The 26,724-nt window shown below is 44.0% G+C and overlaps 1 protein-coding gene across 2 annotated transcripts in view; it reads left to right on the forward strand.

The window, feature by feature from the left end:
- Positions 1-26,522, forward strand: part of LOC119031729 (transcription factor COE1-A-like) — an 86,920-nt gene extending 60,398 nt beyond the window's left edge. Inside the window, exons 9-17 of one of the 2 annotated variants that reach the window (XM_037120390.1) lie at positions 1,607-1,740; positions 3,576-3,702; positions 11,465-11,553; positions 20,862-20,927; positions 21,021-21,183; positions 21,552-21,734; positions 22,548-22,745; positions 23,749-23,817; positions 25,101-26,522. In XM_037120390.1, the coding sequence (XP_036976285.1) occupies positions 1,607-1,740; positions 3,576-3,702; positions 11,465-11,553; positions 20,862-20,927; positions 21,021-21,183; positions 21,552-21,734; positions 22,548-22,745; positions 23,749-23,816 (1,028 nt within the window). In that variant the 3' untranslated portion in view covers position 23,817; positions 25,101-26,522. The remainder of the gene's footprint in view (positions 1-1,606; positions 1,741-3,575; positions 3,703-11,464; positions 11,554-20,861; positions 20,928-21,020; positions 21,184-21,551; positions 21,735-22,547; positions 22,746-23,748; positions 23,818-25,100) is intronic. The other variant, XM_037120391.1, reaches the window with a different exon arrangement.
- Positions 26,523-26,724: the final 202 nt, after the last annotated feature.

A 26,724-nucleotide genomic window follows, 5' to 3' on the forward strand; every position in this document is an offset into this window, starting at 1 on the left:
ACACACACACACACATACACACACACACACACACACACACACACAGACTTTGAGGAGACACGTTTCAACACGCAAGCTTTTATTGTTGTGATGTAGGGTTGGATTTGAGCTTATATACACCCGACACACACAATACTGACATGACACAAAGCTGACTGTATCCATTCTGTCTGAAGACTTGTGGTGTGTGTGTGTGTGTGTGTGTGTGTGTGTGTGTGTGTGTGTGTGTGTGTGTGTGTGTGTGTGTGTGTGTGTGTGCGTGCGTGTGTGCGTGTGTGTGTGTGTGTGTGTGTGTGTGTGTGTGTGTGTGTGTGTGTGTTTGTTTATCCATGTCAGATCATTGGTTTAGAATATGAAGTGCAGTAATCTCATGTCAGTCGAGCTTTGGAGGAGAACAAAATGATGTCACAGTAACAGTCGGTTATTTCACTGAGTTTCAAACTAATAAAGAAGTCAGAGTGTTTTGAAACGAGTCTCTTCTTTTAAGAGAAATGAACAAAATAAATCTCTTTTCTTCGGCCTGCAAACCTTTCCTGTTCGTTCTCGACACTCTGGAACAGTTTGTTTAACAGCGTTGTAAAGAACGAGCCAGGAGTGAAGACACTACATGACTTTTGTAAAAGTGAAAGTCACTGATACACATCGGATCTCTGCACAATTCAGCACCAGACTCCATTAAAGAATCACTGACTTTTGTGGGTTGTTGAGTTTTAGGAAAGTTTATCAACTTTGTGAGACGATGTCCTCAACAAATTCCAAATTATTTGTTCCCTCTTGTAAATTCAGCTTATAGAGGTAATTCCTCTCTTCATCTGTCCTGGTTTGTTGCAGAGTGCAAATGTAGACGACTCTATTTAGCAATAATTGCTTCGTTAACAGCAGATCTTTCATTTTTGCCGCCATTGCTTCAATTTTTCACACAGTTCTGCTAAATCTCACAACTTTTGGCACTTTCATGACAGAATAAACACTGAATCAGTGACTGGAGCTGTGTTTCTTTCAGCTTTCTCTCTGGCTCGCTCTAAATTTGATCAACAACCTTTACATCTCTACTTTGCTGAAAACACAAATCTCTATTGATATTATGATGTTTAAAGATGTCAGATTGTCTTCACACCCACCTCATAACTGTACACAGTGTGAGACAGAGTCCCTCCAGATGTGCTCATGCAGATCTGATCAAATTCAGTTCACAACACGTTTACACCGGCGTTAACATCTTTATCCACATAATGTGTCCAGATATAGATTTAATTTTAAGCCGAGGTGTAAATGGAGGACAGACGTCCTTGAAACTGAATGAATAATGGTTTGAAATTGAAACGAGAAGAGAAGAAACATAATTTAAAACCTCAATTCACAAGAGAAACCTCCGTATGCAAGCTCGGTTTGAGAAGGCCTCAGTGTATCGTGTGTGAGCGAGGCGTGATGGTCTGGACTGCAGCCAGCAGCGCGAAGATGAACGAGCTGCAGATGCAACAGCGACGAAACGGCTCGGCCAGATTTCCCTCCTTGTTTAGAGGCGCTAAAAGAAACTCATCGAATCGTATTCTCAGATGTTTTTGATGCCAGTAACCCTCCAACATTTGTCTCTCTCCCCCTCCAGGATCACCTCCCTGCATTAAAGCCATCAGTCCCAGCGAGGGCTGGACCACGGGGGGCGCCACAGTCATAATCATAGGCGACAACTTCTTCGACGGTCTCCAAGTCATCTTCGGTACCATGCTGGTTTGGAGCGAGGTCAGTTTGCCAACAATCAGCATCCTGTCTGCATGTTGTTTCAACCCCTCGACGCTGTGCTTCTGCCCTCGGACCGTTGGAAGTAATTCAATATGAAAACATACTTTCCTTCATGGTCGGGGCTCTTAGCTGTGTGTGATCGTGTGTGTGTGTGTGTGTGTGTGTGTGTGTGTTAATGTTTGTCTAAATGAGGTTTGCCTCTCTAATGAGTCTCCACCAACAGGCGACCACCGCCCCTCTGCACCGTCCTCACCCACTCTCCCTCCGTCTCCTTCTCCCTGGAATACTGATCAAATCAGCAGATTTCGATAGCCATCGGCTTAATGTTCACAAAAACACGCTCTCACACACACACACACACACATACACACACACACAGCTCTTGCTATCGTACTCTCCCCGGTGCAGCTCCTCTACTGAATGTTTATTTGTCTTCTGACTCCACTCACCGTGTGCGCCGAGCGACCGTGGCTGGCTTCCAACAACAACAACACCCAGTGTGTGTGTGTGTGTGTGTGTGTGTGTGTGTGTGAGTGTACATGCTGGCATACGTGGATGGGTGTGTGTGTGTGTTAAGAGCTGAGGGGTTTGTTTACAGTGTTGAGAGCCACACTTACACACACTAACATGTGTACAGAGTCTCAGTTCAGCTCAGTTCAGACTGACTCAGCTCTCAGCGTTCCTCAGTCGGGCTTCTGATGGATTCTGGCCCACCGAAGGTTTCATTTGCTCTCAACCTGATTATCGATTCCGAAGCGAGAAACACACAGTTTGAAAGAAAAATGCGTCTGTAGAAAGCGATTGCCTGTGTGCCAACTTCTGTTTGTCTGCGACTGTCAATGCTACCTGCTGATTTTTCACAAAATCTCGCCGGACAAATATGAAAAAGTTTTTCCGAAAACCGTCCATAAAAGTCGTGATGACTTGTCTGGTCGTCTGTTGAAGACCGAGGAGTCAAAACACGTTGGCTCCTACATGATGTTACCACTTTAATAAAGACTTTTTAATACTCCCGTCCTCGTCTGACACACTCGACGTGCCTGGACTTCCTTTTGGTTTGTGAAGAACTCTTCCTGTTTTCCAAAATGCGTCCAACATAATCTTTATCTGCAGTGTGTTCCAGGCGTCAGTGTCACATACAGGTCAATAAAAAGTTCTCACCTGTGTAACAAAGATGTTTGGATTCAGTATATATTTAACATTCGGTCCAGTCCACCCAGATTCAAAAACTAAATTCTGTTACAGACGTTTCTTTTAACACGTCCGCCGTGTTTTAGCATTGTATGACGTCAGCTGTTCCGACTGGAGGGAACTGGATTTTCCTCTGGTTCCTCCTCTCCTTTAGTGCCACCATGGCGTTTCTGAGACGCTGCTGTCATAACTAATCATAACTTTATATGATTTCAATCAATACTGCTTTTATATGTCAGTTAAAATGAGCAAAAGGAAACTGTGTCTCACTAAAGTTCTGATCCAGGACCTGCAATCAGACTGATGCAAAAATAAAGTCTGAATGTAAATACAGCTCAGAGGAGCTTTAACCACTTTAACAAGTGCAAATGCAACCCGTCCGACCCGTTAACTAAAATAAACTTTGGATTGCAGCTCAAGCAAAAAGGCTCCTGCAAACATACAAAGAAAACAGTTCTGTGGTGTTTGCTGCAGTTGCGCGCTGTAAACAAGCTGACCGGGCTGCACAACTCTCAACACGTCTGTTGGCAGAAAACCTCTCAGAGTTATTTCAGTGATTGTGAGTCGCATTGTCCTGATCATCAGGTGCTGTGTGTGTTTTCGCGTACTGACTTCTTGCCTCCTCCTTTTCCTTCCTTGTCCAGCTGATCACGCCGCATGCCATCCGGGTGCAGACGCCTCCCAGACACATCCCCGGGGTCGTCGAGGTCACTCTGTCCTACAAGTCCAAACAGTTCTGCAAAGGCACACCGGGACGGTTCATCTACACAGGTCGGTCCACGGCACCGCTGCCTAAAACACACGATTCATTTCTAATCTTTGTCTCTATGAACGTGTGTTTTCTGTGCATGTGTGTGTGAATAGCGCCTATGAGTTGCAGTTCACGCTGAGGCCAGACAGTGTCGAGCTAATGACTGCAGATTAGTCAACATTAACGACCCGCACTCGTTACAATGTTGCCATAATCAGAGGCTCGTTAAAACCAGCTACAATTAAACAGTCTGCTCTTTATAGCCCGCCATGCTGAAACTATTAGTGAAATCATCCAGAACACCCAGTTTACAAACACACACACACACACACACACTGAACACAATGATGGAGGAAAAAGAGTGTGTGGTTTCTGACTGTTGACTGTGAATGAGTGTTTTCCTGCTAAATTCAGTAAAAAGGGGAAAAGCAGAAAAAAAAGGAGAAGTATGTGTGTGTCCGTCTGTGTGTGTGTGTGTGTGTGTGTGTGTGTGTGTCTGTCTGTGTGTTTGCTCATTTTGCTCACACATACATGTGGAAATGGATGGAGGTGATGTGATGTCTGGTATTGATCCGCTCAACATGGCTCCATCACACAGTAACGATGACGTCATTCACACAGAAAGAAAAAAAAACAGCTGCCGTGTGAATTCTTCTCGGTGTGAGAGGCGTTTAATGACCCAATTAACCCAAGATATAGACGAGGATTTACACCTGATCAATGAAGATGAAAAAAACTGACAGCGGGTAAATTGGGAAGTTTTAATGTTGCTGTTAAAACCTTCAGCCGCTGGATATTAACTCGGTCAGAACAATTTAAACCAACGAGTTAGATTCATGACATTTTGAAGTGCAGAGTGGGATCATGGGAGTTGTTGTCTTCATCTTTTTACATCCACCATCGCAAATGGAAAACAAACTACAAGACTCAGGCAGAAATGTGTTTTAGTTAGTTGTATTCACGTTACGTCTCACCTGGACCCTCCCGAGCGTCTGGCAACAGGTGACTAAATGAAACGCACCTCAGACAAAACAATGATTTCTCTGGTTACACAACAGAACAAAGCAGCGGTCACAGATGTCATATTGACATTTAAGGTGTTCACAACATCAACATCATGCTTATAATTGTCAAATATGTGTGTAAACTTGTAGAAACGTAACGTTCAGCTCACAAAAGCTTTAATATCTCCTGTTCAAAATGAAAGTGAGTTTTCTTTTCAAGCTTCAGTCATGTTCTCTGACTAAAAGCAAAACTAATTTGTGCACAAGAAACAAATCAAAGACATTTACATGAAAACAAGTCACATGTACAGACTTATATACAATAGTAATAAATACATTTTTAATAAATGAAATAAAAAATGCAACAACAGCAAGAGAGAAGAACAAAAGGAGGAGAGAAGTTGTTGTTTGCGGTTTGGCTGAGCAGACTTTAGAAAATAGCTCCACCTGTAGGAAGTGAACAAACACAAGATTAAACACATGAAATGAAAAGTGGAACAACTGAGTGAAAACAGACTCAGAATGTTGTTTTTGTTTCTGATGTGACGACGTTTGAAAGACTTCTGAGCGTTCGTCGTGTTAAATGTCGTCTGAGCGTCGGCGGTCGGTAGTTTCCTCGCTCTGCGTTCCTCCTTCAGTGTTCTTTAGTCAAAACATCTTTGGTCTGACCCGAGGCGAGCCGGCTGGTAATTGGTCCGTCTGGTGACTAACTGCTGCTCCTATTGGGCGGAGATGACCTCCCGTGACCTCGCGATTGGCTGATGGCTTCAACATGTGACCCGGGAAACGGGATCGGTTCCTGCGGTTGCCTGACCCCGCCTCAAGGTCGACTCCTTTCTGGAAGTCGCTGGTGAAAGGTCGCGGCGGTGAACGCTGATTGGCTGGTGTGGTTTTTCAGTGCTTTGGTTTGCGGTCGCCTCTGGGTGTAAGGACCGAGCAATTAAACACACACACACACACACAAAGTCTGCAGCAACGTAAACACACACAAAGCAGCGCTCGCTGAGGGTCGTGTCTTACACAACGCGCCACACACACACACTTTCAAACAGGGGCAGGAGTTGAAAGTAATTGTAAATCAGAGAGATATGAGGGAAAGATGGTGAGTAGTCTGGTTGACAGATGGCCTACCACACACACACACACACACACACACACACACACACACACACACACACACACACACACTGTATACACACACATACACAAAGTGCCGTATGTCTGCCTCATCGGTCTGGTGGGGAAAATTAACATTCTCGACATCACACACTCCTATAAACGCACAATGGTACAAAGTAACAATCGATACACACACACACACACACACAACACATACATGGAGCTGATTTATAGTCGATGCAGCTGCATAAGAAAACCCACTGTTCGGCTGTCAGAGGAAAAACTTTTAAGCGAAAGCAGAAAAAGCAACGCGACTTTCGACTTTTCTCGATTTGCCTTTTTCATCTTCACTCAGACACGGAGAGGATTGAGACGTCGAAGGAGGGCGAGACAAAAGAGAGACACGTAAACATGAAAATAAAAAAGATAAAAAAAAAAGGCCAGAGACAGAAAGGTGGACTTTTAAAAACCAGATGGTAGAAAGTATCGATCGGGTCGTAAGTGGATCACACGTACACGGATACACACATGCAGATACACACACGTGCATACACACATACACAAAAGTCAGCGAGCGGAGAAGAGAAGCGCTGCAGAGAGAAAGAGATCTCATCTCATAAGGGGAAGAATGAAGCAATAATTCAGTGGTATTGAACTGCTGGCTGGCCAGAGAATCGATCTCACCACATCTCCTCCTCCTCCTCCTCCTCCTCTCTTCTTTCACCTTGCCTTTTCTCCCTCACACTCCCTTTTTTCTCTCTACTTTGCAAAAGAGATAACTAAAAAGACCTCACCGCTGTTTAATAAATGCACATAAGAAATCCTCCAACACAAACAATATCTCCCCCTTTTTCTCTCTCTCACTTCCTCCTCTGCTGGCGTTTTATTGCGAGACAGGAGTGGAGGGTCTGTCCTCATGAAACTTCTATGAGTATTGATCGGCGGGGCCCGGCTCTGGACTCTGAGAGGAGGAGCGAGGCTGGAGGAGGAGTGATGGAGCAACGGGTGGATGAAAGTGGCAGAAGGTGTAGTTAAGAAAGAGGAGGGGGGGGGAAGGAGACGGAGGAGGCGGAGGAGGAGGGAGGGAGGGATTCACGCAGAGATGCTTTCATGGGCAGCAGGGTGGCAGATCGAGAGGAGATTAAACAGGTTCAAGCACCAGAATCATCTTCAGGAGCTGTTAGAGAAAGAAAATGAGAGCAAATATTATTACTTTGCATTTGTGTATCGGACAGAAGAGGCTGAAGCGTTCTTTAGTTTAGTGCCTGAACTTAAATATAGCGATCGTCGTATCATTCGAGTTCATACATGTGAAGTGATGTTCAGAATAAAATCTGTGATGATGTTTAAAGGAGGAATATTACCAGTGTTGTGAAAATGCTTTAGTAGTGACGATATTGTGCTTAAATATGACCTCAGAGTAAAATATGTGAATATGTAGATTGTATTTCTGTGAGAAAATGTCACAGGAACAAGTAAAAGTATGTGTACTGTGGGTCCACTCGCCAATTATTAGATTCAATACTCAGCATTTTTCTGATTAACAGATTTTGATTTCTCTCCAATTTTCAATAAAATAAATACATTTGAGTTCATTAAACTTCTTAATAAACATACTCAAGTAAAGAAAACGCCGTCAGAGAAACGAGAGAAAACAACAGGAACGTTCTCAGTTGGATTGTCAGACTCGTACAGTCGAGGTCTCTCGTTAGCATCACGTTAGCTTCATGACGTTTGCAGAGAACAAACGCTGTGGTTTGAGTCTCTCATCGCCTCCATCGGACGCTTCACTGATCGTGATCTATCGTAATCAGTCCAGTTCCCAATAACTGTTGGATTGTTCTGGAGAAACGGGCCTCTGGTTCCTGTTCAGGTTCCTCAGCAGGCGTGAAACAGCTGAAGGTTCTGACTCAGGATCAAAGGTCCAGACTGTAAACTAGAGAGAGCGTTTGTGCTCAAAACTGACTTTAAACATCAGATCACATGTTGAATTATATTCCTCCTGTCACATTTTACAACCTCCTCATCTCCTCTCGACATTTCAGCACTTCTGTTTTCACTTTCCTCCACGTCAGAACAGCGTTCATGTGAAATCGATCTGCGTTCGGTGTTTTGTAGCTGCCGCGGTGAACGCTGGTGTTAGCGACGCCTTTCACAGCTGATGTGTGATCAATTGGACGTAGCTTTTGCTGCGACGATACTATTTTTGTCTCGCGCAGAAAGAAACCGCCAAAGGAATCGTTGGAGAAACCTGACCTACACACACACACACACACACACACACACAGTCCATTAACGTACGCCCATACGTCGGCTACACACCAACCTTTAAACACACACCAGCATCCACCACCCGCTGATTTAAGGAACATATTGTTCTATTAATAAAGAGTCGGTTGGAGACACTTTAGGCCTTCAGGCATCGAAACCACTCTAAGTCATCCTGTTATGTTCAGTGTGTGTGTGTGTGTGTGTGTGTGTGTGTGTGTGTGTGTGTGTGTTATATTAGCGCTGGCATTGTTTAAATGTCTCCAGAGAGCGTGGATCTGACACTGGCAGTTGATTCTGACAGTTGATATCCCACCGACTGTTTGGCAGCTGTTTTTGTAGTTTTGTTTTTCTCAACCATAACTGAGTTTTTTCTGGGTTTTTTTGTTTTTTTAATTTCGTAGGATGTTTCAACACTCTTCTCCTCACCTCACCTCGTCTCTCTTAGTCTCCATTCCTTCTCACATCCTCCTCTGTTTTTCCTGGGCCAGTTACGTTGACCTGATTATCCTCTATAAATCATACGTTTGTCCAGAAATTCTTGAAATGTTGAAGTTTCCTCAGAGTGGGCGACGTGTCGGTCACGTCGGTTTGACATCTGGTTCTTATACAGCTGCAGAATTTATGGAGTTATGTCGCTAACAAATTGAGTGGTTTAGGATATAACAGAAACCAGAAACTTGGGTGTGATGTGATAATAAAACAGACATACATATAAAACACACACACACACACACACACACACACGCACATGCTAAAAGATACTAGCCAACAACATATACTATAAAACCTTCAGCTGCAAGTAATTTACCAGCGCTGGATGTGGAAAGTACCAAATATCACTCCAGCTGCACACCACACACACACACACACACACACACACACACACACACAGTAAGTTTGAGCGGTGAGTTGCAGACACGTGTTCACTACAGATGAACATACACACACATTAACTGTGACGGACGTGTCGACTGGATAAAGACTGTCGGAGAACGTAATCGCAACATTAAAGCGAGCGCTGAAATCTTTGAGATCACACCTGCAGTGTTTTCATCACGCGGCTCCTGCAGGTCTGCACGTGTTACATCAGACTAACTTCACCTGAACAACATATTTAATATTTCAGTACTCGTAGCAGCGTTACAACGACAGACAACAACACAGAGAAGTGTTTTATATTCAGTTACACCTGCACACCTGGTGGAGTGTAACCGAGTACATTTACTGTTTACTACACTTCCACTCCATTACATTTTAGAGGCAAATATTGTACTTTTACTCTACATTTATTTGATAACTTAAGTTACTAATTGCTTTGCAGATTTCCAGCTACATCAGAGCCAAAGTAAGACACTTTCAGATTAATTTAGTTGTTGAAAATCAGCTCTAATAATTGGCCCAGTCGATAATGAGTCGACCTCATACATACAGTTGATATCAGATACTTTTACTCAAGTTTTATTTTAATTGGTGACTTTGTTGTTTACCAAAGTAATATTTTAACATGATATCTTTACTCAAGTATAACTTTTGGGTACTTTTTATGAGACTGACCACAGTAAACTGTCCTGAAATCGTCCTGCTCCTGATACGACGACGCAGCTTCAGTTCTGACTAAATTAATCGTCTCAACTCTTCGGGGGCTTTTAAACTGATGTCTGAGTCTCTTTATTCGACATTTAGTTGAAGCCATAATATTTAAAGCAGCTTCAGTATCGTGATGACGGCTCAGTGTCTAAGGATGAACTCTGTCAGAACAACCAGCCACCGTAGGAGATCCGGTGAAACTCTCCTCAGCAGCCGCTGAGCGTCGACTTTTCCTCAGCGACAGTTTCCCAGCCACATTTTGAACTGCCGACCTTTGAGTCACAGCCCGCCTCTCTAACCTCCGGGCTTCTGTCGGCTCTTAGACATCCCGCTGAGCAGGTTCATCATTTTCCAACCCAGTTTCACAAAAAAAAACCTCCTCACTTGATACCAGCGTGGTGCTTGGGAACAAAATGTCACAGAATGGGAAGTCATCGTCTCCTCGCTCTGCTCAGACCCACCTCCCCCCCGCTGACGGGCACAGATGTTGTGACTCTCTGTCAGTTCATCATGTGTGCAGGTTTGAGCAGCGCTGACGGTGAACAGAGTGACGTTTCTACTCTCGTAATCTGCTGCCACATTCGTTGAGTCAGCCAAAGCAGCTGATGTCACAGACGAGTTGCACGAGAAACAAGAACATCTGCATATTTAGATTTTTCTCAGGGCTGAAGGAAGTGAGGATGAGCTCCGCTTTTTCCCATCAAGGTTCACTGGTCCGTCATTGCTTTTACTGTTTTTACAATATATGACACAACTGGGATTTTGCTGGAAAGCAGCAGGATCTCTTCGCATCATAAAAAGAGGTTAAGGGTGAAAAAAACAAAGCAGAAAGTTTCTAGAGACAGCAGATGTTGGAAAATCTTATCGTGCCTGTTTCTCCTTCACTGAAATTTAAAAAAAATTAGCCACGACATCCTTGAGACCGTTCTTTAAATGTCTGTAATCAATTTTTGTGGATCCAAGTCTGCCGAGCCTGAACTTTGTCTGAGCTCCGGCATCACAGCGTCCTTCAGAACATTGTTTTGGTTTCACGTCCGTCAGCTTCATGGTTCTGGTTTCCTTTTTGAGTAATTTTGAGATGCAGAAAAAAAGCTCTAAATTAGCAGCCTGTCCAGCTCTAACTGTCAGAAAGACGAGACATTTAGCAGCTAAAGAGCCGAATGTTTCTTTCAGTAGATGGTGGAGACCAAAACAGAGCTCAAAGAGAGTGAAAGTCAGACTTACATGTGTCAGAATAAGCTGTTGTTATCTTTTCTGAGGTTTAAGTTCAGAAAACACTCACATTAGCTCTAACTATCATCTGCTGTGTCACAATATGTAGCACAAGAAATTACTGGTTGTCTGTGAAACACAACATAAGCAAGAAACAGAGAAAAATGTTTCAAACACTTTTGTGGCTAAATCATTAAAAAAAAGGCGAAACATTGATCATAAAATACTGATTCTTTATTTTTTTATTGGAGTGTGAAACCAAACCAGAACCACCGGCCCAACAGTTATGGAGTTACAGAGCTGTGGAGTTATGACAGAAAGACGAGATTGTTCAAATATTTTCATTGTGCAACGACTTTATGGACTTTAGTTACACCCACGAACGCTGCATGAAGTCATCGCTGAAGTCTTCCAGACATTTCAGATAAAATGCCTGTTTCATGAGATCTTTAAGAAACGTCTCCCTGGATTAATATTATTATTATTATTACGATGAGGAAACTCACGTAGCTCGAGAGCAGATGATAAAACAACCGCTTTCATTTTCCTTTTTACTAATTCTTTCCTCCTCTCTCTGTTTGTTGTGCAGCACTGAACGAGCCGACCATCGACTACGGCTTCCAGAGGCTTCAGAAGGTCATCCCGCGGCATCCCGGGGACCCCGAGCGGCTGCCAAAGGTACAGAAACAATCTGCATCACCTCGCGCACTTTTCATCTGACGCTCTCACTGGACGATGGATCCGTCTCGTTCTTCAGATGACAGATCCTGCAGCTCTAACCGAGATCAAACCTGCAGCTGCTATCAAAGCAGAAGCACACAGAGACGTACACACGAAACACAAAGAGCAAAATAATTTGGTGTTTACGTTTTGTTTGTTTGTTTTGTGTTATTTTTATATTTCCGAGCAGATTATGTGTTTTCAAACCTCCTGTGGGGTTTTTGTTTCTACTTCGTCGTGACCTCGGCGTGTGTGTGAGCTGCTTAACCTCCGTTAGCAGGGTGAGCGTTTGAATCAGAGCGATATATCTGATTATTCGTTTATCAGCTGGAGATCAAGCGGAGCGTTTAAAGGATCAGCACGTGTAAACAATTAGCACCAAACGACGAGCTCCGCTTTGATACCAAACCCTGTCATCTGTACATGCAGGGCCACGATTCAAAGTGTGTGTGTGTGTGTGTGTGTGTGTGTGTGTGTGTGTGTGTCGGCCCGGTTCAGCTGGCCTATCTGGGTGGGCGCGGGGTCACGACCTTCAGAGCAGCTGCTGTTGATTGGCTTCCTCGTTCCCCCAACTGGAGCCGATCCAGGATTGGCTGTCTTTGCTGTGACATCGTCAGAGAACGGGCGGTGGTCATGATGTGATGATGTGGAGATGACGTGATGTCATAGCGGTCGTGCCGACACCCTGACTCCTGCACATGTGCTCGCAATCACGTACGGTGTTTGTTCTCACCGTGGGAACAAGAAAACCTCACACCTCCGACGTTTGTCACGTCTGTGGATTCATAGTTTGAAGTATTGATTGTTTTTACTCGTTGACAGCGTTCTGTGCAGGTTTTACAACAACACTGAGGTCGTTGTTGTGCAGGTGTCCAAACATACACTCGGGAAAAATAAGATCATATGACGGACGGGGATCAAAACCAGGTTTTGGTTTAAAAGTCAAACGACAGAATGCCAGACTGTATGTAAGCTTATGAGAAAGAGTCCCCACTTCTGACTGGATTTATTACCTCATTAAACAGTTAATGTTTCAGTCGTAAGTTCCACGTCTTCCTTAATTCAGCGTGATGTTCAGTTTCTAAAATATTGTCCCATGTAGAGGGAAGTAAACGATAAATCCGGGTGTGTTGGAGGGTGAAGAGCCGATACTGGAGTTGGTGAGTCGCAGCCATGTCGTGTCCTTCGATTATCAGTCAGATCCAATCAGGATATTCTCCTCGACTTCACCCTCTCTTCCTAATATGTTCACCTCTGGCTCCAAACAACCAAAAGACAAAAGACAATTAAATCCCATGAATACGGAGGGACAGAAGTTTGTAGTTAATACATGATTTTGTCATTTATTGATTAACAGTACTGGGCTGCCAGTTCTTGCAGCTAACTTCCAGGAACTTTTGAGAGTTTCCACGATCCTCCATTACTTTTAAAAGGTCCATTGGAGTAAATGCAGATGACACGACTCTCTCTACTCAAGGACTCTTTAAAAACCAAGATGGCAGCTGCCCTAGTGCCGAACTCAAGGCTTTGAAAAACCGACTTGGACATATTATCATAATTCATCACGTTAATTCAAGTGTTAATATCGTGGCATGCTGGGAATTATCTCCACATTTCCTCAGCACAAAGTTTACGACCAGTCGTTCACTTCAAAACACGACAGTCGTATTCATGATTCATTGTTTAACTTTTGGTCCATAAAACATCATGAAGTGTGAAAAGTAGAGATCACAACTGAAGCCATCAAATGCTTTTGTTTGAAAAATGACTAAAATTATCAATCGTGTATCTGCATGGTTGCTGATTTATTGATCAATCAATTGACCCACAACATAAACTCTACATGTGTTCTTATCCAATTTGACTGATTCATTTGCGTCAGGAGGGAGCTGACGTTGACGGGAACCAGTCGTGTTTTTAAAAAAAGTGTTTTTTTTTCAAACCTTTTTCAGATTTAATAAAAACGTCTGTGAGAGTCGGGACTGAAGCGGACATGTGGAAAGATTTACCTCCTGTACGATCGGGCTAACGATAAGCGCAGCGGAAAAACAAGTGCAGGAAATGATGCTGGCAACCAGAAGTGTGTGATATCATGAGTGATGTGAGTTCCACCTTCTGGTAAAAGCTGAGTCAGAGCAGAGAAAAGGATTGTTGACTCACACACACGAACACACAGATTTACAGAGCGCGAGACACACCTTGTTAACACAGAATATGTAATGATTCCACCTCAGCCTCTGTGAAATAAAGGGGACATGAAGCTCGACCGCTGTGCTGAGACAGTGGATAATCTGATCCAAACAATCTAATCGGTCAAACCTGCATTTTGATCCATCAGATCCCGCGATGCATGCTGGGAGAACATATGAACTGATTAAGATTAAATACCCAAAGTTACATGAATGACTGAAAACATGAGAAAATGTTTCTTCGTCTGAGCTTCAGCCAGGACGATTCTTTGCTGTGGTTTTGCTTGTCAGGAAAAATAAAACAAATGAGCACGTTGCTTTTACTAAATGGGACCATAAGAACTGAATCTGACCCCCGTCGTCCATAAAGCACTTCAGCACTATAACAAGACAATACGTGTACTGTACTTTCAGGCCTGTTTGACTCTCTGATTCCCATGGATCAACGGTTAAGTTTATTATAGGCAACATGATGTCACACAAGATATTTCCAGGCAAAACGTCAATGAGAACCGCCGAGCTGCTGGAAATGCAACCAGAGTAACTGCTGGATGCATTGATCGGGTATCAGACCAGATTCAGCCATAAATCGTGTAGATTTTTCTTTTTCATGCGAGATCAGGTCGAGTTGTTTTGGACGCGCAGGAACGGAAACATTCAAAAGACAGAAAAATAGTTCATCTGCCGAGAAGCTCCGATTACATCTGAAATCACAACAGGCAAATCATTAAACCTCTGGACGCTCTCAGTGTAGAAGAAGGTCTCTCTTCTCTGTGTGTGTGTGTGGGTGTGTGTGTGTGTGTGTGTGTGTGTGTGTGTGTGTGTGTGTGTGTGTATTCCTGGGTAATTCATCATGGTGTAGCCATGTGGTCGATCGAACCCTGAGACTTTATTACTGCTGCCCACCAGCAGTCAGTGTGTGTGTGCGTGCGTGCATGTGTGTGTGTGTGTGTGTGTGTGTGTGTGTGTGTGTGTGTGTGTGTGTGTGTGTGTGTGTGTGTGTGTGTTTGAGACAGAAAGAGAGCGTGCACATGTATCATCAGTATTTGTTTAGATGCTGGATGCATGTGGGAGCACTGTGAGAATATTCTTCTTATGCTCCTGTGTGTGTGTGTGTGTGTGTGTGTGTGTGCATGTGTGTCTGTGTTAGTGTGTGTCGATATGGGTGGTTGGGTGATGGTTGGCGCCACACACACACTTGCCGGGCTCGTTGCGAGTATCGATCAGCCCTTTTATTGAAGTTATAAGAGTTTGTTACCAGCGCTATGAAGACGGCAGACAGACAGACAGACAGACACACACACACACACACACACACACACACACACACACACACACACACACACACACACACACACACACACACACACACACACACACAGATAGATAGACAGACAGACAGACAGACAGACAGACAGACGGGGCAGTGGAGTGTATGAGAGGATTACCAGCAGACAGCCGATTCTATAATTGTTCAGTGAACATTGAGGGGATTTTGCTCGCCACACACACACACACACACACACACACACACACACACACACACACACACACACACACTCACCGGTGTTCTGCTGCCAGGTTGTGTGTCCACGATCCCTTCAGCATCCATATGTGCACATACAGTTAATGTACACGGTCACATATGTATGTATGTACAGTGAATCTGACTGCAGTATTTATCTCACACACTCTGCTGCTGCTCGGCGCTGCAACACACACTTGTCTTTTGATTTACTAAATGTTTGTTCAGAATACCAGAATCTTGATCCATAGATGTTCTGGAGCTTCAAACCATCTACAGGTGTTTAACAATCAGGAACCAGTTTACGGGCCTTAATCTGCTCCACATCAGCTGTGTGGGCGATCAGCCAGGAAGAAGCAGAAAAGCAGCTTTTGATGCACAAAGAAATCAATCACGTCTCCTGGTCTGTAGTCCCGACTTCACCGCAGCAGGAGAAATGGTGGAAGGAAGAAGAAAAAAGACAATAACTTCCCTCTCAGGTCCTGGAATCATCTGTTAAACTTAATGACTAAAAGGTGCAGTGTTACACTCTGATCCCAGATCAGCCTGTGTGTTCACATCCACCTGTTTTGAGATGCATTTTCAATTTTATGCATAAAAACCTGAGTGAGAATTCTAAAAGTTTTTATTCTTGGCTTAGATGAAACTGGAAACACATCTTTACACCTCTTTATACTTCTGAGTAGGTGACTGTCAGCGTCTGCCGATGCAAACTGGATAACCAACACACACCCGTTGTTGTATTTCTGTGGATTTCTTTGTGAAGGACTCACGTCAGATTTTCCACGACAGTCAAAGAAAGTGATTCTCATCTGTGTGCCTCCTTCTGCTCCGCTAACAGAGAGCAACAGTAGCTCATGTTAGCGTAGAAATGGAGTCGCTAACATAAACTAATGGAACGCTCTTTACTTTGTTTTATGTATTTAAACTTTGCATTCGAGTGGGAACTTGACTTGTGAGTCACAGAAATGTGAAACACATGGCACATCAGTGCATCAGTGTGAATTTCAGTGTTCATGTTTATTCACTTACAACGTACGTTATACTGTTATTACTGTCATTGTTTTCTTAGAACTTGAAACAGATGGTTTCTGTCCGTCACTAATGTCTTACAGATCCGTGTTTGCAGAATCAGTATGTGCTGGCACTGACGTGGAGCTCTGCAAAAAGATTCTTTGGTTTTCATTTTCCAATCAGGATGATTATTCAGCACAACAAAGGCGACGCTAATTGTGCAGAAATGTCTGTGTTGGAGAGGTTGACCAGTGTGTGTGTGTCTGCGTGTGTGTCTGCGTGTGTGTGTCACCCCTGTTAGACTGGTGACTTCCCTGGTGACTCACAACTGTGTGTCACTATGCGACTCATTTTAATGATGTCATACATTGTGCCGAGGTCACCAGCATCACTAATATGAGTAATCCTGGTGATGCACGAACGCTCTCTCTGGTCAATATATATGTGTGTGTGTGTGTGTGTGTGTGTGTGTGTGTGTGTGTGTGTGTGTCGCTCGTCAGCATTTACGTTTCCATGTTCACATCACTGGTGAGAAGAGTTGAAATCTGAAACCGCACGTCCGGACACTCTCTCACTGTGTGTTAGCAGGAGAAGATGTGTGTGTGTGTGTGTGTGTGTGTGTGTGTGTGTGTGTGTGTGTGTGTGTGTGTGTGTGTGTGTGTGTGTGTGTGTGCCCCACATCCCTCTGAGCCGACATGTAAAGTATGACATCATCTCTGTGCAAGGTGTGACCCTGCATGTACGGCATCCCTAATGGGACATTAGAAGCGGATCAAACGGCTAATGTATCAGCATTAGGGAGGAATAAGTCATGTGTGTGTCGTGTGTGTGCTCGCCTGTAACACACACACACACACACACACACACACACACACACACACACAGATACTCAGCTCAGCGTTTTCTGGTCCTAATGCATACAGCATGTGTGTGTGTGTGTGTTTGTAATGCATGCTTATCACATTAGGGCTGCTCATAACTCAGACGGTAAAAGCAGGCAGACACCTCCTGTTCTTCCTTCACTCTGCCGACTGATCCGACTGATCCGTCTCCTCCCTCACTCATCTCCTGCGTCTCCCGTCTGACTGTCACTCACCTGTCTGTCTGTATATTTACCTGAAACAGACGAGAATAGATTATATTAAAGGTTCAAAAAGTCCCGTCGGCGGGTAAAATAAACTCAATCGAGGCAGAATTATTTTTAAGGAGTGACGAGACGTGACAGCGAAGTGACAGACGGGTGCGTGTCGGGCGTACAGTCCGTAAATATTTGACAACAGAAGAAGACAAACGCATGAATCGAGACAAACGTCGGAGATTAAAGATTTAAAATCAGGCTTTATTGCAGCAATTATAGGAATCAAAGTGATTAGGAAAAAACATCTTGGAGTTGATTTCTGTCACTCTGCTGTCATCAGTTCTTTACTATCTACTGTAAAGGGAACATGAAGAAACGGGTCGATCATCACCTGCTGTAAACACACTGACTAAATATAATGTCGCCTCACTCACTGAGGCAGCTTCTGTCTGTGATGAAGTGACGGCTGGTTGTAGTTCTCGACCACATGTGGGTTTAAAAAGACTTTATTTAAGTGTTTGTTTCACAAGTAATTAGTGTGTCTGCTATGTTTGCGTTTCAACATCCTCTGCAGCTCGGTCACCAGAATAAAACGTTGGCTGTCTATGATTCTACGGATACGTTCAACATCCTCTTACATCCAGATTACATGTATATAAGTCGGCTGTCTTGTCAGGAGGAAGACTTCCTGTCTTAACCCACAGGAACGCGTATTTTTAACGAGACGTTGGGACGTTTTCCGACTGAGTTTGTGGCAACGAAACTCTTCAGTTTAATCCATAAAAACTAAGTGTATGTGTTTATTTATTTGGTGGCTAATTACACTTACTCAAATGAGTTATTTGTGTTTTTATTATAAATATTAGAGCATTGTTTGATGCCAGAGAGGTGGCAGGGTCCACCACCGTAAAACAGTATAAACTGTGTCGTCCTTTAAAGTCAGTTTGTTTGTTCAGTTTTTTCAGTCATGAAAACAAAAACAGTTTCTGTAGTTTGGTTTCGGCGTCACTGAAGATGTTTCTCCTCTGATTAAAGTTTCTTCGTGCGGCAGCTTTAATTTTGGTTCTGCGATCAGATGTATTCTCATTGTTGTTGCAGGCTGATTGACTAAAGTTTAGACCCTCAGGATGTCAGAGCTGGATTATTTTTGGACTTCTTAATCAGTTTTGAAGCGTTTTTTTATTTCGCCCACAAGATTAAAAACAACTCTTTCATTCTCATTCATATCAGCACAACGCAGCTGGAGGCATTATTCATTCACACTGAGCAGGAGGTAATCCGACCAACAGTGCCTCCTTATTTACAGACGCGACCTGGGAGAGATTAATTAGGCGATGTGTGTCTAAATATGAAAAGACGTAAACAAACAAAGTATTTAAAGTGCATTGATCCGAGCAGCCGAGGCTCCGAGTGATGCAGCGGCCTGCAGAGCCGATAATGATGATGTTACCAGAGGATCATCTTTCCTTCCCGTTTATCTGCTACTGCCTTACTGGAACCACTCGAACGCCCAGGATCAGGTTTCTATTAGTGTGTGTGTGTGTGTGTCTGTGTGTGTGTGTGTGTGTGTGTGTGTGTGTGTGTGTGTGTGTGTGTGTCTGTGTGTGTCTGTGTGTGTGCTCAGCTCACCAGTCTGATAATGAGAGGTTAACAGAGAGCCAGGCTGGCCATAATAATGTGTAAAAGATTGAATTTAGCACCATGGACAGACACACTAAAAACTGCTGACTGGCTCTGTGACCTCTCATATCCTCACACACACACACACACACACGCACACACACACACACACACACACACACGCACATGCACAAGCACAAGCACAAGCACAAGCACACACTGATGGAGAGGCAATATGTTCCACTGGGCACAAACTCACAGGAGAGCGCACATGCAAGCCAACTGTGTGTGTGTGTGTGTTTGTGTGTGTGTGTGTGTGTGTGTGTGTGTGTGTGTGTGTGTGTGTGTGCGTGTGTGTGTGTGTGTCTCACGGTGCAGGTTAATACTGTGAAGCACAGAGTAATCTTCTCGGTGTCGCCGGGCGGCCTCACGCTGTGGAAACGACAACACATTAACTGTTAAACAAGACACCTTAGACCTCCGGGGTGAGAGCTGAGAGAGTCGGAGGGAGACGGGGGGAGGCTGGGCGGGAGAGGAAGGATGAAGAGGAGAAACAATAAAGAGACTGTGGAGAAAGAGAGAATTGTTGAGTGTTTAGTGGGTGGGGAGAAGGAGAAAGAGAATTCCCAATGTGGAGGAAAGCGGGGGAAAAAATGGGAGTGGTGGAGGAAGAAGGTGAAAATGGGAGCAGATGAAGAGGAGGAGGAGGAGGAGGCGTAAATATCGAATTCAGCAATAATCAAGAACACCAGTGAATAAGAATGACGGAGCTTACAAACATGGTTTTGATCTGAATCTCAATGATCAATATAAAGAGAATCAATCAATCAAAATTCACTCCAGATCTGCTCCAGCTGTGAACAAACGCCTGGATTTCACTACGAATTCTGACTGTAAATTACCATAATTATGCGTTTGCTTTGCATGATGGGTAATTTTCTGGAACGCTGTAGTCAGCTGCCGTGAATTTGATCAGAAAGAAAATTTAAAAAAGGTGCATTTCAGTGAAATACTGTAACCAGGGCGCAGCTGGAGACTTTAGTCCAGCAATGTTACTGTAAAGTCTCACTTGTCAGGCTTCTGGCATGTTAGCAACATGCTAACAAGCTAAAAATGCTAAAAACAGGCTTACAGGCTTACAAGTGCTAACAATAGGCTAACAGACTATAACGCTAACATGCTTATATATAAAACACATTGCAGTAACATCAATATACATTTACAGTAAATGTGTATCTACAATAATCGACATGTATTTCACAATAAAATGCTGTTTTTTAAATGTAAAATTGTGTGTTACAGTAGAAACACAATAGATTAGTATCTATTGTATATTACTGTATAATAGTGTGAATTTACTGCAGTTATTAGCCAATAATTTACTGTAAAATGACAGTGATGATATTTTACAGCGCACATCGGATCATCTCGTCCTGATGTGAACGTCGAGCCTTCAGAGCACTTTAGATTTACTTTAGAGTATATTTTAAATACCTGTCACTTCAAGATGTCATCGAGACACACGAGGAGAGAAGAAGCATAAAAGCTCTCGACTTGACAGCCGATAACTGCCTTTAAGAGGAGCGAAGAGCAATTTGTTTATCATGAATAGACGCTGGAGTGGATGGTAGCTGATGGTGTGTTGGGGGAGGAAGGAGGCTGAGAGGGATCACACATCTACCTTCATCTGCCTTCGTGTCTTCACATGCAACTAAAACCTTGATATTAAATGTGAATTATGATTCAGATGGTTTTTTCCAGACTGTGGATCACCTAGAAGAGGAAAGTCCAGGAAGGCTTCATGTCAGGTGTTAACTCCACCTTCTTCTTTTTCTCTCAGGAAGTCATTCTGAAGCGAGCAGCCGACCTGGTGGAGGCCCTGTACGGTTTACCCCATAACAACCAGGTAACAAACACACACACACACACGCGAAAATAACTTGTTAAAAGTGTGTTTTTCAGCTGTGATGTCGACTGTTCACCCTCTTTTGTTTTGCAGGAGATCATCCTGAAGCGTGCGGCCGACATTGCAGAAGCTCTCTACAGCGTTCCGCGAGGACACACCCAGCTGTCCGGCTCCACCCATGGCGGCATGATGGGGGTCAACTCCTTCACCGGGCAGCTGTCCGTCAACGTCTCCGAGCCCACGCAGGCCAATCAGGGTCAGGCTTTATTGCCTCTTTAATGATTTAGCCACTACAATGAAGGCTTTTAAGCGCTTCCTTCCACTTCTGCTGATAGTTTCTCTTTTAGACGGCCTGGATCGCTTTTGATTGGATTTTTCTTCTCTGTTTTTTCTGAGACATTTGTTTGTCCATCAAATAAACATCCCCACCTCTGAATTAGACTTATTTTGCAGGGAAATCATCATCAGTGCATTAAAGGAATCACGTGCTAATATTTGAGATATCATCAAAGAAAATTGACAGAATCTGATACAACAAAACTCTTTTTTATTACAAAATGAGATGAACAATTAAAAGGGAAGAGCAGCGTCCAATCACCTCATGCTCCTCGTCCTCTCCTGCAGGTTTCGTGCGCAGCAGCAGCAGCGTGTCACCTCACGGTTACGTGCCCAGCACCACGCCTCAGCAGACCAGCTACACCTCAGTTAGCAGCACCATGAACGGCTACGCTAACAACACCGGCATGACCAACCTGGGAGGCTCGCCCACGTTCCTCAACGGCTCCGCTGCCAACTCGCCTTACGCCAGTGAGTGCACATGTCAGTAATCACACCCTGCATCTGAGGTGATGCTTCCTCACGCTGTCAGCCACTTTGTTTTGGGAGAACATGAACGGAAACTGTGCTGAAGTTACTTATCATGGAGTCGTTTTAGCAGCTTTGTGGAAAAAAAAACAAATCTGCCTCCACTGTCAGAAAACACACGAGCGCTTCAAATGAACTGAAGTAAACTGCCACGGAGCTGCTGCAGAATGCAGTTTGAGCGTCTTCCAGTGTAATTACAGGTGCTCAACATGCAAACATGCGTGCAGACGTACTGAACGACTGCACACACGACTGTGGACACAAAGTGGAAGCCTCAGATCTGCGGCGTGGAGATTCCCCCATGGGGCTCTCTGTCGCCGCGTCTTCAAAAACAATCACCAGCTCGCAGCTCCGCTCCGTCCTCCCTCCATCTCCCCAGCTCCTTCCCTTCCCTCGCGGCCTTTCATCTGACAGCCACACCTCTTTCCTCTCTGCTGGTTAATTGCATTGGCTTTTCTATTTAGCAGAAAGCAAGAGGGAGAGAGAAAGAGGGAGAGAGAAAGGAAGGTTTTGTGAGATTTTGCATGCAGATATTAATCTCACGGGTGAAGAAACACATGAAGATGTTTGACTCGAAACACTCAACAAATCTTTACATTTTAAATACTGCTTATAAATACACCACATGGACTAATATGTGCAGATGCTCAGTGAATTAACCAGAACCTGTTTCTCTCTCCTCTTCTCACCCATTCTCTTCTTCATCCTCCTTTTTCCTCTCCCACTTTCAAAATAATTGACCTCCCACCACCCCAGTCGTCCCCTCCAGTCCCACTATGGCCTCCTCCACCTCACTGCCCTCCAACTGCTCCTCCTCTTCTGGCGTCTTCTCCTTCTCTCCGGCCAACATGGTGTCGGCGGCCGTTAAGCAGAAGTCCGCCTTCGCTCCAGTGGTCAGGCCCTCCTCCTCCCCTCCGCCCTCCTGTACCAGCGCCAACGGAAACGGGCTCCAAGGTAATTTACCGTGACAGCAGCCAGTCGCTCAGAGGGGCGACTTCCCTCCGGAGAGGCGTCGCTTTTATAAACTAGTCCACCGATAGAGTCGCAAACTGGTTTCAGCTTCTTAAATGTGAAGATTGGATGATTTTCTTTGACATTCATGACAGTAACTGAAGAGTCGTGAGGTTTGGGAGTGATGGTTGGACAAAAGAAGCGATCTTGAAGATGTCACATTGGGCTCTGGGGACATTTTTTAAACTAAACTCTTATAATTGGCCATTTCATTGATAATGACAATAATGGTTAGTTACAGCCAGACTGAAATACGTCAACAACCTTTACATGGATTGCACAGACGTTCATGATCCCCAGAGGCTGAATCGTGGCAGCTGTTGAATGAATCACCGTGAGATTTCATTCTTGCACCTCTCAGGATGAATTGTGATTATTTTGGTGATCTGTTTACTTTTTATTCTTAATCTTCCCTTCATAAATGTCCGATGTGATATTTGAGGCATGAATCTGCTCATCCACACGTGTGAAGGTTTTCACAACTCTGAATCAAACATTCAGATGTGGACTGGCCTCACACCCCTCCCCTCCCCTGCGGTTCTGTTCAGTTCTGTTCTGTAAGTGATGAGTCTTAATCTGACACAGATGTGATGATCAGATTTTTCCTGATGTGCACAAAACGATGTGATGTGGTGGAACACAAAACATAATTGCAAACACAATTCAATAAGCCAGTTTTTCGTCGCATACCTCTGTGATTACAATCTGAGGGATTCCAGCGTCGAGGTTCTGATCCTCCGACCCGACCGCTGAAATAAGAGTCACGTTGAGCATTTTGAATTTAGCGAACACGTGTTCTGCCCAGGAGAGTTTGATCCATGACTGCTTTGGTACTGCTTCATCTTTTGTATCAACAGGAATTTGTATTCTCTCTCCTCCCGCCTGCCGTTTCTCTCGACCTCTAACCCTCCAACTTTTTCATTTTCTCTCTGCCTCCTTCTACCAGATCAAACATTTGTGGACTCTAGCAAGTACTCAACAGCCAGCTCTCTACAAGGCCTGGCCTTCACCTGAAGTATGTCCCTCCTCCTCTTCTTCTTCCTTCAGATCTCCTCACTAATTGCATTTGTAACTTTCAGTGAACTAACTCATTTTATTGAAGTAATTATCTTCCACGTTTCACATCTTCTACCTCTGAACGATCTCTGTCTCCTGTCTCATCATCTTCTCTCCGTCCTCCATCAAACTTTTTCCATCCACATCTCGTCCCACGGCACAGAGCTAACCATCCTGTTGCCTGGTAACTCCTCCCTGTCCTCCGATTGGCTGGGAAAAAATGATGGGAAGTTATATATTTACCAAAGAAAAAGACACTTGGCACGGAGAATTCATTTCTCAACATCTCTGGCTTTGTTTAGCTGTGTGTGTGGATCTGCGCTTGCTTTTCACATGCTGTTCGTGTGTGTGTGTGTGTGTGTGTGTGTGTGTGTGTGTGTGTGTGTGTGTGTGTGTGTTCAGAGAGCATGTGCGGGGGTGTGGGAACTCAAAGCTTAGTCTCAAAGCACAGCTGAAATAAACACACCCCACTTACAGCTATACACACACACTTTCCTCTGTCACACACACTCGGTGATCACACACTGGCAGCTTGCGAGGGAGCGATCAACAATGACAGCTGTTCGGCTCTTTTGACAGTTTATACTGGCAGAATACCTGCCCTGTGGTGTGTGTGTGTGTGTGTGTGTGTGTGTGTGTGTGTGTGTGTGTGTGTGTGTGTGTGTGAGACAGATAAAAAATAGACCGAATCGAGGCTCGACTGAAACTCTGGAGTTTTGTCTTTAAAGTTTTCACACACCATGAAAAGTAAAATGTAATCAGTTCTGTCTTATGTTATGTGTGTGTGTGTGCGTGTGTGTGTGTGTCGCTCTGGGCTGGGCTCGGCCTCTCCCATGTTGACGCCCTTCCCTCGGGTTTAAATGCAACGCACACCATGATGCAATCTGTCAGGCGCACACACGAACATACAGTAAAATGCGCCAACTGTTCCTGCGCAGAATTAAGTGTGTGTGTGTGTGTGTGTGTGTGTGTGTGTGTGTGTGTGTGTGTGTGTGTGTGTGTGTGTGTGTGTGAGAAGCAGAGCCAGCTCAGATGATGTATCCCCTGCTCTTATTTACTGATTTATTCCTCTATTGATGTTTTAAATGTCGCTGCAGTCACACAGCTGCACAGATGGGAAAACATGTTGATGTATTTACGAGGGAATTTTTTTATGACGATGAAAATATTTGGCTGTGTTTTAAAAGTTGTTTTCTTTCTCTTTTTTTTTTTGTCTTTTTCTCTCCCTCTGTTTCTCCTCAGCAATCCCGGGAATGATCGTCCCACCCATGTAAAGGTGTGAGTGCATGACGTTGTGTGTGTGTGTGTGTGATTGTGTGTGAGAGGTGAAGATCAAGCACACTCGCGTCGATCCTGGCGAAGGATGTCGGTGTGAGTCAGACTCCGGTCGCGGATGGAAGCAGCCGTCCAGATCTGAAGGAACAAACCCAACTCAGGCTTTCTAACACAAAAATAACTGCAAGAAAACAGACGAAAATGAAAAAAAAAATACAAAAAAAAAGACTGTTTGCAAGGAAAATCGTTGTTTAGACTTTGTACACCTCGATGCTTTTATAGGAGAACGGCCACGCCTACATCACGACTCTCCACAGACACAGGAAGTGTATTTATTTGGAGAGATTCCATCTTTTTCCCCTCGAGTGATTGTTGATTTGTTTTTGTTTTTTTTAATTATTTTCATGCAACAGTTAACGTGTGATAATCATCTTCTAACTGCGTCTCACATGAAGGGAATTTTTTCTATTTATGAAGTTTGGTCACTAATGAAGGAATGTAATGTGAAGAATACCTGATGAATTTTTAATAAAATGTGGGGTCAAATCCAGCCGAGAACAGACGAGCCAAACCAGACGAACACACACTTTTGCCAAATCAACTCTGACTGAAGCACTCAGATGCATCCCGCCTGTGAATCATGCTGCAGCTTTTAGCCATTCAAGTAATCGCAGTGTTTACGAGCTGGTGTGCTACATTTCAGTCTTTCAGCCAAAAGAAGCTGCAGAGAGAAACAGCGGCTGGTAGAGAGCGATCTGATGAGCGCGTGCCAACAGCAGCGTCACTCTTCAGGATTTGACCCAACAACTCCACCCCACGATGTGTTTTAGAGTCGGACCCCGCCACAGTGACCTCTGTAAGAGGGAGAACATGTCTTAAAGACTGCTGCCATTTTGATTTTGTCGTGTGAGAGTTCTCAAACTTTTGTCTTAAAATATAAATCCTTGTTTTTCGTTGTTTTCTTTTGGTTTGCTGTGTTGTTTTGTTTTTACTGTGATTAGCCGGCCAATCAGATTGTGTTTCTTTTTTAGCTAGCTGCCCACTTATCTGTTGTGAGTGACGACTTTAGTGGGGAAATTATCCAACGGTGTGTCTTAAACGCTGCGCTGCAAACGATGTCGAGTCTATAAAACCTTCAGCTCAGTCTCATGATGTGAAAACATCTGCACCTCTCTCAGTCTGCCTCTCAATCAGGATCGAGTTTTACAGTCCAGCTGTTTTTGAGGGCTTCATATATGTTAAGACCTGAAAGTAACATCAAATATCAGGATTTTTTTGACAAAATGAACAATGACATGATAAATAATCATCAGTAACGTGTCAGAAACATCATCATTTTACTGTTATATGGCCCTTAAAGGTGCAATATGTAAGAATTTAAGTTGATGCAAAATTAGCCAACAGAATGTGAAAAAATAACAGTTTTGACTTCATGACGTCTGTCTGTTGTGTTGTAGAGATATTAACTAAAGTTAGCATGCTAACCGGCTAGCCCCGGCCCACCAGGCCTCCCAGTCTGGACCACTGGCTGCTAGGCTAACTGAGCTAGCAACAACAACAACAGTTAGTTACTTTAATGTGCTGCCTCCTG

This window comes from Acanthopagrus latus, chromosome 13 (assembly GCF_904848185.1).
Source record: "Acanthopagrus latus isolate v.2019 chromosome 13, fAcaLat1.1, whole genome shotgun sequence".
Classification (NCBI taxonomy): Eukaryota; Metazoa; Chordata; class Actinopteri; order Spariformes; family Sparidae; genus Acanthopagrus; species Acanthopagrus latus.